This window comes from Plasmodium gaboni, chromosome 9 (assembly GCF_001602025.1).
Source record: "Plasmodium gaboni strain SY75 chromosome 9, whole genome shotgun sequence".
NCBI lineage: Eukaryota > Apicomplexa > Aconoidasida > Haemosporida > Plasmodiidae > Plasmodium > Plasmodium gaboni.
This window is the reverse complement of record NC_031489.1, coordinates 212,507-225,006: the sequence shown is the minus strand read 5'-3', so window position 1 is coordinate 225,006 and position 12,500 is coordinate 212,507. Positions and strand designations below refer to the sequence as shown.

General features: G+C 19.2%; 3 protein-coding genes across 3 annotated transcripts in view; 1 reads left to right on the top strand and 2 right to left on the bottom strand.

Moving 5' to 3' along the window:
* Positions 1–184, bottom strand: part of PGSY75_0906100 (putative vacuolar protein sorting-associated protein 46) — a gene marked incomplete at both ends in the record, with an annotated part of 1,548 nt that extends 1,364 nt beyond the window's left edge. The window contains one exon of the mRNA XM_018785475.1: positions 122–184. Coding sequence (XP_018641816.1) covers positions 122–184 — 63 coding nt within the window. The remainder of the gene's footprint in view (positions 1–121) is intronic.
* A 768-nt stretch (positions 185–952) lies between these two features.
* Positions 953–6,533, top strand: PGSY75_0906000 (exoribonuclease II; the record flags this gene model as incomplete). Its single annotated transcript, XM_018785474.1, has 2 exons — positions 953–3,771; positions 3,896–6,533. The coding sequence occupies 2 exons, from the start codon at positions 953–955 to the stop codon at positions 6,531–6,533; spliced, it is 5,457 nt and encodes a 1,818-aa protein (XP_018641815.1).
* A 710-nt stretch (positions 6,534–7,243) lies between these two features.
* PGSY75_0905950 (putative endonuclease/exonuclease/phosphatase domain- containing protein) lies at positions 7,244–11,848 on the bottom strand (the record flags this gene model as incomplete). Its single annotated transcript, XM_018785473.1, has 1 exon — positions 7,244–11,848. One exon carries the CDS (start codon positions 11,846–11,848, stop codon positions 7,244–7,246), a length of 4,605 nt encoding a protein of 1,534 aa, XP_018641814.1.
* Positions 11,849–12,500: the final 652 nt, after the last annotated feature.

Sequence of the window (12,500 nt, the reverse complement as noted above, 5' to 3'; positions counted from 1 at the left end):
GTAACATAAAAAGGAACGACAATAAATATTATAATTCAAACATATAAATAAGATATATCAGTGTATATATTTATGAATATAGCTGTTATTATATATAATATTTTATTTTATTCTCTTTTACTAATTCTTTTGTTTTTAATTTTAAACGAAAGATATGGTCTTCTGTAGATAATTTGTTACCCATTGTATATTTAAAGTAAAAAAAAAAAAAAAAAAAAAAAAGAAAAAAAAGGGATACTAAAATATATATATTTTTTAAGTTTTATATGGTATAAATATAATATAATTATTATATGTAAGAAATAAAATAATATAAATAAATAAATAAATATATATATATATATTTATGAAAAAAAGAAAAGAAAGGAAAATTAACTAATTTAAATATTTAACAGAACAAACAATAAAAAAAAAAAAAATATATATATAATAAATATATATTTGGTTCTGTGTTAATATGTGTACGGCAATATATAATAATGTACATAATAATATAATATTACATTATATATATTTATATATATAGATGGATAGATATATCATCATATATATATGATAATTTTGTGTAATTAAAAATTATTGCTATGTAAATTTATATATTTATGATTTCTTCATATTATAAAGCCTATAATAATTAAGAAAAAATTGCGAAAATTTTTTAATTAAATAAATAAAAAATATATGAAATAATTAACTTCCTTTCCTTTTTGTTTGTTTACTAATTTGTTTTTTTCTAATTTATAAAGAAAATAAATAGATATTTATCCATTAATATATACAGTATAAGATATATATATATATATATATATTATATACAGTTTTTGAAAAAAAAATAAATGATTTATTTATTTTGAATAGTTTACCTTTAATTAAAAAATTTTTAAATGTTTTATATAAAGAAAATGATATATAAATTATTATATTAGCAATTTGGAAGAGGAAAAGTTATAATATGTTTTTTTATAAAAATGTTCAAAGATATTGTTTTTATAGAAGAATATATGAAAATATACAAATCATAAGGACATTACAAATTAAAGAAAAAGCAAATAATAATGTAGCGAAAAGAAGAGAGGGTTGGTGGGATAATAATGTAAATAAAAATGATAGAAATATATGTAGGTCAAAGAATTATTTGTCGGGATGTACTACTAGGGATGATAATATGAAGGATGACAATATGAAGGATGATAATATGAAGGATTATAATATGAAGGATGATAATATGAAGGATTATAATATGAAGGATGATAATATGAAGGATGATAATATGAAGGATTATAATATGAAGGATGATAATATAAAGGATTATAATATGAAGGATGCTAATATGAAGGATGATAATATGAAGGATGGTAGTTTAAAGGATGGTAGTTTGAAGGATTATAATTTGAAGGATAGAAATATAAAAAATGAAAATATGAAAGATAGAAATATAAAAATTGATAATATGAAAGGTAATAAAAACTTTAATAGTATTAATAATAATATTAAGGATAACGATGAAAAAGATTTCTATAAGCGCATCTTTTCCGAGTTAAAAAAATTAAATGATAAAGGTGCGAACAGGTATGTCCCTGTAGATGAAAAAAATACAAACACTATAACAAATGATGATGATTTATCAAATAAGAATAGCATAGAAAGTGAAAAGATTAATGGTAGTTTTTCCTCTATACATGATGAAGGAAATAATAAAGAAAAAATTAAAAATGAGAACATATGCATTATTTCAAAAAGTATTCAATCAAATGATGTGTATAATATATCGAAACAAAAAAAGGGACAATATAAAAATAATGAAAAAAATGAAAAATATTTAAAAGAAAAAAATAAATATTTAGTAAGAAAGGATATATACTTAAAAGTTAAAGACGAACATATTAATAATAAAGAATTATTACTAAAAAAAGAAATATGTTATAAAAAAGATATGAATAAAAATAATAAATTAAAAATGAAAAACAAAACAAAGGAAAAGGATGAGGAGATATTAATTAGAAAAAATGATAAGGATAAAATATCTCAATTGGATATAATAAATAAAAATAAGGGAACAAAAAATGTGGATAATAAAAAAAATTATTTGATAGTAAAAAATGAAAATAATGTGAAAGGTGGCCGTGGTAGTGGGAGTAGTAATAATAACACGAAATACTTATTAAGTAATAAAAATAATAATAATAATAAGGGACATTTAAATTATGGAAAAAATATTAATAATATTGAAGGAGAAGAAAAAGATGATATTCATAATTCACCAACTTATAAAAATAAAGATATATCAAATAAAATTATAAATTCATCACAAAATATTTTTTTACCAAATGTCGAAAAGAATAATATATTTGTTGAGTATGAAACTTACTGGGATAATGAAAAAATAAAAGAAATATTAGAACTGCAAAAAGATACAAGGATATTGAAAAATTATTTATTTAAAGGTGTACTATATATTTCACCCTTTGATACAAATAAATGCTTTGTTATTAGTAAAGAAACAGATGGATTAATGAAATGTAAACTTTATCCTGTGTATGGTTATATAAGTAGGAATAGAGCTTTAAATGATGACGTAGTATATGCATATACAGAAAGAAGAACTATCAAAAATGAAAATGTTTCAAATATGGAAATTAATATAGGAATAGAAAAAGAAAAAGATGAAGGGAGAGACAAAATAGACAATGTAAAAAATCAATACAATGAAAAAGAAGAAAATAATAATGAAAAAATTGAAGAAAATGAAAAGGGTAAATTTTGTAGAGTTGTTCAAATTGTTGAAAGGAAAAATGTTGAAGTGGTCGGTTCTTTAAATTATTTAAATATAAAGGAAAAAATAAATAATATATTTGGAAAGAAAAGCAAATATAATAAAAATAAAAAAAAAAATGAAAATGAAAATGAAAATATAGAATTGGATGATAATAATATGGAAAATAATCTAGTTGATTATATTTTTAAATGTAACAATAATGATAATATAAATAATAATAATAATATATTACATTCATCCAATATATTTTCCCATATGAATAAAAAAAATAATTATGTTTATGCTAAAGTACAACCAACAGATTCTAGATTACCTTGTTTTATTTATGACGCTTCAAATAATATTACAAACATACTATTAAATTATATAAGAAAAGAAAAATTAAATGTATATGTTATTGTAAAATTTAAAGAATGGGAAAAAAATCAAATAAATCCTATAGGAAATATAACTACCATTTTAGGTAATGAGAATAATTTTTTTGGTATCATATATTTATTTTTATACTTATATAAAATTCAATATTATATTTATAAAATAACAGATATGAATTATTTGAAATCCAAAATTGTGATCAGTGATAAAATTATCAACTGCTTTTTTAATCGTAAAGATAATATGGAACAGTTATTATTATTAAATGGATATAACAAAGAAAATGAATATTCCATGGAAGAAATAAATAAGAAAATTGCCTATTTAAAAAATGTCCAAAAAGAGAATAAAATGTTAGAAAGATATATGTTGAAAAGCTTTTTGATGAATAGACAAATAATTACAGACCTTGATATATTTACTATAGATCCAACAAAAGCTAAAGATTTGGATGATGCATTGTCTATAGAATTTATAAAGGATAATAAGGAACACCAAGAATTAAAATATAGATACAAAATAGGAATACATATATCAGATGTATCCTTTTTTGTTACACCTAATTCGTATTATGATAATCTAGCTTCAAAATTATGCAACACTGTATATATGGATTTTACGTAATGAGAAATGAATATATGAAATTTTTTTTTTTTTTCATACAAATTTTTTTATTTTATATTATTTTAATATAAATATATAAATATATATATATATATATATATATTGATTTTTTCCTTTTAGGGTCCTTCATATGCTGCCATCCATTTTAAGCGAAGAAATATGCTCATTAAACACCAGAGGAGAAAAGCTAGCATTTTCCATTTTTTTCCATGTAGATAATATAAGTAACCCATATAATATCACGACAATGGAATATTCTGGTTATGAGAACAAACCACATTTTATAGAAATTAAAAAAACGTTGATAAGAAGTAAATATAAATTCAATTATGATATGGTTGAAGATTATATTGATGATATATATATAAATATAAAGGAAAAGGATAAAAATATTAACAGTATTGAAGAGATAATATTAATTAATGGGAATTTATCTTTAAGCTATTTTATATCAAATTTTTATGATATATGTAACAAGTATAATATATCTGAAAAAATTGGTGGTGATATATTCAGATTATATTTATTATCAAAAATGTTGAAAGAGAAAACTAAGAGGAAAAATATATATCAAAAATATTCTTTATTATTTTCTTTAAACAATAATAAAAAGTATAACATAGAAAAAATACTACCATTAAGTATAGAAGAATTAAGTAATAAATATATATCATCAATAAGTAATATTAATCATATTAGTAATAAGAATAATATGTATAAAAGTTTTAATGAATTTTTAATAGATGAAGGTTATTTTAATTTATTAGAACCTATGAATTTAGAAAACGTGGATATAGAAATATTAGAATATAAAAAGAAGAGTCATATGTTAATTGAAGAAATGATGATAGTTACTAATTTTTTAGTAGCAAATATTATATCTATTAATAATATGTTAGGTATATTAAGAATACATGAAGATACATCTGAAGACATTAAAAAAAATTTATTAAAAATTATAGATTATCAAACATATAATAAAATTAATACAATGATAAATATCAAAAATAATAATATTAATGATATTTTATCAGTTAGTGAAAAAGTATTGAATGAAAATCAGTTCTTATGTTTACAATATAATTTATTAAAATATTATAAAGAAGCTATTTATATACCAACATTAGAAGGACAAAACAATACAACACATTTTGGACTTGTCCTCAACAAATATATTCATTTTACCTCACCAATAAGAAGATATATAGATATAGTAATTCATCGAATATTACAAAGTTTAATTGATAAGGATAATATTGAGTATTATAATTATGATATGTTAAAAAATATATGTGACCAATGTAATTATCAAAAGAAAAAATCAGACGAGGCACAAGTTCATATGAAAAATTATTTCTTAAATAAATATTTAATATATTTGAATGGTATATATAAAAAAGTAAAAGAAAAACGTCATATGAATGGTTATAGTGTGGATGGAAATGATGAAAATATAAATGATTCGCGAAATAATAAGAATGATGGGATAATTATGAAGAAAAATAATAATGATGAGAATAATATGGAGATAAATAATATTGACATAAATAATATTGACATAAATAATATTGAGATAAATAATATTGACATAAATAATAGTGATCATAATAATATTGATATAAATAATATTAATCAGAATAATATTCAAATAAATAATAATTATATCAATTTGAATGAAGAAAATGAAAAATTATGTGAATCTTCAAATAAAAACATACAAGGAACAGATTACACAAACTTATCAACGTATAAAGAAATTTTATATATGTCCAAATATATGCCTATTAAAAAATATTTTTATTTAAACAATGGTATTATAAGTTTTTTAACAGAAGCATATATCCAAGAAATAATTATTACCAAAAATATAAGAGAAAATATATGCTTAAATATAATGAAAGAAAATTATATTTCTATTAATGAAAATTATAGTAATGAAATAATTCCATATACTTGTTTTATTTGTAATGATTATCAATATAAAAATATAGAAAAAAATTATAGTCGCAATGATAATTTAAATAATGACAATTCATTATTTAATTCGCAAATGGATAGTAATGAAAATGAAACTAATGTAGAAATATTATTTAAAAAATCTATAAATGAAAATAATAAATTAAAAAATGCTATTGTATTTTATGTACCAATATTGGAAATAGAGAAATCTATAAGTGATAATTTGTTAAGTCTGAAATTCCACTTTTTAATTATTTCTTATAAGGAAAAAATATATATTTACAATATATTAAAAGGTGTATTATATGAAATATGTAGTAATATTTTATTGTGTAGAAATGAAAAAAATAATAATGATATAAATGATGATGAAATTAATTCTGAAGATGAATGTAAACAAAATAAACAATTGTATGATATTTTTGAAAAGATTAAACATATGCAATTGGATATAAAATATAAAATGGAAAATATTGAAAATAAAAAAGATTTTCAAAATGTATATGATGATTTATATATTCGTGATGTACTTATTGAAAAGAATAAAAATGAAAAAGATGAAGAAAATAAATCGAATATATTGACAAATAAAAAAAATACTACCATTAATAACATATCAAATGAACAAAATTATATAAATAATAAAGTGGAATATGTTGAAAGTGAATATTTAAAATGTTTAAATGATAAAAGATTAGAATATAAATATTATAATAATTATGAAAAATTAAGTAGATTTCAAAAAAATAAAATTTTTATAATACCTGGAAGTCAAATGTGGACCTTACGTCTAATTTGAAATGGACAAGGAACCTTTCAATAAAAAAATATATATATATATATATATATATATAGATACATATATTTTTACATATATTATATAGAAAAAAATATATCATATGAATATATATGCTCCCAATTCTTTAATTTTAATTTGATTTATTTATTTATTTATTTTTTTTTTGTCTATGTGTGTGTGTCATATGTTATATGCTTCATTTATTTTTTTTCTTTTCTATTATATGGAACTTTTAAATAAATATCCATATTCCATAACAAATACATATAGTAATATATTTCATATATATACTATAATATTTGTCTGTTCATTATTTTTTATTTTATAATTAAATCTACATTATAAGAATTAATATAAACTCTCATATTTAATTAGAAATTTTTGAATCATATTTTTTTAACATTTAAATAGTTATTTATTAAAATATCATTTATTTATAAACATGTTTTTAAATATATTTCATAGAAAAAAAAAATAAAAATAATAATAACATATATATGAATGCACATAATTAATTCATTCGAGCTAGCTAGCTTTTTTTTTTTTTTTTTTTTTTTTTAATTTATAATTTTTGAAATATATGCTCATTATATTAATTATATGAGCGAAATAAGAATTATAATATATATATAATATAATATAATATAATATAATATGATATATTAGAAATATTTAATTTTTAAAAGATATATCAATCATATTCGAATTTATCATTTGACTAATTTCATATTCTTTTTAGGAATATATTTTTTTTTTAACCTTAATTCAATTTTTATAGCATAATGGTCCGACATAGTTACAAAACGTACATTTTTTAAATTCATTGAAAAGGAATAGGAACACTTAAGTTTTTTCATTTTATTATTAGAATTAACCATTACTAATGGTTGTTTAAATAATATTTTTGCACTCCTGATATAATAATATTTTAAAATTGTTAATCCATTGTATGTATGAAATTGGAATGATGGCTTATCTATACTTTTTTCATTATTGTGATTATTTTTGTAAGAAATGTTTGTATACTTTTTTTTATTATTTAAATATCTTTTTGATAAAATGTATGTTTCATTTTTTGCATTTTCTTTATTATGTGTTTTATGATTTGTATTAGGATTTTCATTTTTTTTTTGATAATTAACAGAGGGAAAAAATATATAGTCACACCTTAACCCGTTACATTTAGAATGAGGGCCTATAGCATTTAGAGGATTTAATGGATCCCATGTAAATTCATCATTTAATATTTTCTTTTTTTTATAACTTGTTTTCTTTTGATTATAATTTATTTTTCCTTTCCATTTAAGGGGAAAAATTTTTTGTTGTTTTTCATTATTTACAAAAATAAATTTTTTCTCTTCTCTTGTGTCTTTATTTTTTGATTCGTTATTATATGGAATTATATAAGTATTTCCTTTTTGTTCACATAGAAATGTTCGCTTTGATTTATCTTTTTTTTGATTATTATAATATTTGTTGTAATTTTTTTTTTTTGACTTGTTACATTTGAATATATTGATATAATGAATAATACACTTTCGTATGTGTACTTTTTTTTTTTGAAGTATATAGTGAGACCTTTTCAAGATATGCAATTTCTTTTTTTTATTAATATTTACACTAGGATTCTTTTGATTGTCTTGATAATTTAATAATGTATATTGTTTATTCTTATTATTATCATAACATATATTTTTTTCCTTATGAATAAACCTAAAAACGTTTAGTCTTTTGCGATTATCAATTTTTAACGATTTATTTATCTTCATATTTCTTAGGTATACATTTTTGTTCTTTATATTTATTTTCTTTATACTGTTTGTATGGTTCCTTTTGTTGATATTTTTAGTCTTGCTGAACTTTATAATTTTTTTTATAACAGTGGATTTTTTTTTCTTGCATTTATTATAATTATTGTCTCTATTAATTGTTTGATCATTTATTATATTATTACTATGTGTATTATTTGGAAATGCTAATAAGTATTTCTTTATTCGTTTTTTTTTTTCATGTTCCTTTACTTTATTATCCGTTTTACATTTTATGAGTGCCTTAAAAATGAGACTCCAAAAGCATTTTACATTTTCATTTTGATACGTGTTATTTTTATCATTTATAATATTTGTATCCAATATTTTGCATTCGTTTGTATAAGTGGTAATATTTTGTTCTATATTTGAATATACCTTATGGTGTGAATTTATTTCATGTAAATTATTTGAAGGACTTTTCTTCGTATTTTTATATGAAAAATCATAATATTCATTTTTTGTTTTTTTCTCACTATAATCTTTGTTCTTTTGAGGGTCCTTTTGATATTCCTCATTGGTATCATGTTGATATATATTATTAGCTATATGATCATAATTTTTAATATACTCTTCAAATTGTGTACTATTCTCTTGTTCATATAATAATATATTTTTATGCCTTACCTTTTCATGGTAATACAAATTTGTAGATATATTATTTGTATATAAATTATAATAATTATTTCCATGTGTATTTGTCAATGTATGTATATAATAATTTCGATATAAATCATTTTGTATTGTTTCATTATTATCATTTATAAATTTTGTTTTTTCTCTATAAAAACAATTATATTTTTTATATAAGGATAATTTTTTCCTATATATTTTGTTATAATTTATCTTTTTATTATTATTATTATTTAAATAGTTCATAGTTTTATTATATTTATTTATATGATTACATATTGTCCTTTTTTTCATTTTTTTGTTATTTTTCCTTATGTAATCGTAATAATTATGATATGTATTGTCTGAGGAAGAACTTTTATTCTTAGTGCTATCATCACACATAAACTGTTTAGAAAATATTTTTCTAAAAATATGAAAACCTTTTGTATTTTTATTTTTTGTAATATAATTATTATTTATTAGCTTTTTTATATGATCTATTGGATGAAACATATTTGAAAAATGTTTGATCCTTTTTATTTTATCATATAAATAATGTATAATTTTGAATATTTTATATATTTCTTTTTTTTCTGTTTTCTTCTTATGCATAGTATTTTCATGTTTTTTATAATTATCAGATAAGAAATTTTTATTGATTTTGTAGGAACAATGACTTAATACATAATTTATAGATTTACTATTATTATTAATTATTTTTTTGTAACACAAATATTTTAACCTATAATTTTTCTTATTTTTTCCACACTTTTTTATTATTTTTTTTCTTATGATTTTCTTATAATTAATATTTAGCATGTTGAGATATTGTCCATGTTGTTTAAGATAAACATCTTTTTTTTTTTGTATAAATATATATTTCTTTCTATTTTTGGATGAATAATGTTTGTCTTTTTTATTTTGTAAGTTGTGTGGTGTGAATATGAATTTATCTTTGGCTGATATATTAAAAAAAAAGTTTTTTTTTCTGCTTTCTTTACTTATTTGTTCATGGTAAATTCTAAAATTACTAGTTGTTTCCACGTAATTGGATGGTTGATAAAACAAATCATGGTTATCTAAAATATATAATTTATTTTGTTTGTTTAAAAATTTCTTATAATATTCATTATTATTATAATTATAAGGTTGACATATACTACAATAATTGTATCGTAATAAATTAGGATTCATAAATAAAGTTTTATTATTATTTATAATTTTTTTTTTTTCATAAGAGAAATCATTGTTTTGATATAGAGAAGAACACTTTTTATAATACAATATTTTATTACATTTGTGCTTTTTATTACATGAGAATATATTATGTTTCCCTTTTTTTTTTATTTCTTCCATATTATTTCTATTTATTGAATTCCGATTTGAATAATATAACTCTGCTTCATGTAGCTGATTATTACATATTGTGTGATCATGAAAAGAATCTTCATATTTATTATTACTAAAAGAATAATTGTTTTTTTCTGTATTGTTATTTATTTTTTTTATTTCTCCTGTTACATTAAATGTATTATTAGGATATATTATGTTTATATGTTTTGTTCCATTTTTTGGGACTTTATTTTTAATTTTTGCATGTTTTTCTTTTCTATTCCTGGCATATAGCCAAGCGTCCTTCCACCCATTCTTAATAAAAGAAGCATAATTATTTGGGCATAAATTAGGTGCAGCATTTAAATCTCCAATAATAATTGGAATGGTATTTCTTTTTTGTGCTTGGCTAGCTATTTTCATGATTTGTTTAATTTCATAATCTCTTACTTTTTCTATATATTTCGATTCCATACGTACAGCTGCACTTGCTAAATGCATGTTAATCAAAGTGACATAACTAAAGGAAGGAACATCAATAACTACCTCTAGAAAACCTTTTGTTCCGAATAAATTTTCTAAATATGTAACACGCTTAAAGCTATGAAAGTTCGAATATATAATTGGATATTTACTAAAAACTAATAAACCATGATGTAAAGCTAAAAAATTCTTTTTTCTTTTTATCCTATAAAATTTCTTTGAATTTTTTGATTTATATTTAATTTTATGATTATTACAATTTTTACTAAGCATATTTTTATTTGCATCAGTAGAATTGTATATATCATTATCAAAGAATGTATCATTATTATTCTGATCACATATATGTGTATGATTACATTTTTTTTCATAACATGTATTATCTGTATAAACTTGACATTTCTTTTGTTTACAAAATATCTTTATAAAATCTTGACTACAATAATAATCTCTAGCATAATATGGATAAAGAGATTTCAAATTAATCCTCAAGAATTCTGCATGTTTTTCATCATATACTTCTTGTAAAGCTATTATATCTGCATCTGTTTTTTTTAATGCATAAGGAATATATGCTAATCTTTTAGATATAAATGGAGGATTCTTATAAAAACATATACCACATATTTTATATTCTAAAAGTCCTGTATTAAAAGACATGAATGAAAGTTTTTTTAACAAATTTTTCATAATTATCATATTTTCCTCCTTACTTTTTATTTCATCTTCTTTTTTATTATCACTAGGATTAATGTTGTTCCTTCGACATTCTATGTGTATATTATCATAATATGTTATCTCTGTTTTTTCATCACCACATATTTTTTTGTTTAAAAAGTCAATGTAATTCCTATCTTCCAATTCAGTTTTTTCTTTTTTATTTTTATTAGATATCTCATCTAAATGATCATACTTGTTATTACATTTATCCTTTATAGAATCCACATCAATAGAATTATTAAAACCCTTATTCATTTTACATGATGACATATTATCTATATTATTTATATTATTAAAATGTTCATATTTTTTATACAAATTTTGGAGTTCCATATTTTGTATGTTTTCTTTCTTCATATATATTCACTACATATTTTTATCAAATATTATAATATACCTTTGATATAATATTAATAAAAACATTCTTATTTATTTTATAAATGTTCACATGAAACAAATATAAATAATATACAAAATGGATTAATATATATATATATTATTTTTTTATTTTTTTTTTTTTTGTTTTTTTGTTTTTTTGTTTTTTTGTTTTTTTGATTGGATTTCATTTTTATATTTTAGTCTATATAAAGATGATTATAATATGATCATTAATGATATAGACTATTTCTTCTTTTATATTAATGAGGGAATCATTTTTTTTCTTTTCTTTTATAATTCTTTATTTACATTGGTTATATCTATAAATATATATATTAAATATATATATATATATACATATGAACGTTTATATAATATCGTTTTTTATTTTCTTGTATAGAAGGAAAGACAGTGAAAAATGAAATATTTTTCATAATCTATATATTTTACGTTTTTATATAACAAGGTAAAAATATATATAGGTAGGAAAATATGTTGCTGATATTTATAATATTAATATATATATGTTAATATTTTAAATATATATACAAATATATGTATATAACTTTTTTCTTTTATATATATTATATATAAAGAATCAGTTTTGGTTATTTAAGAGGAACAGAAATAT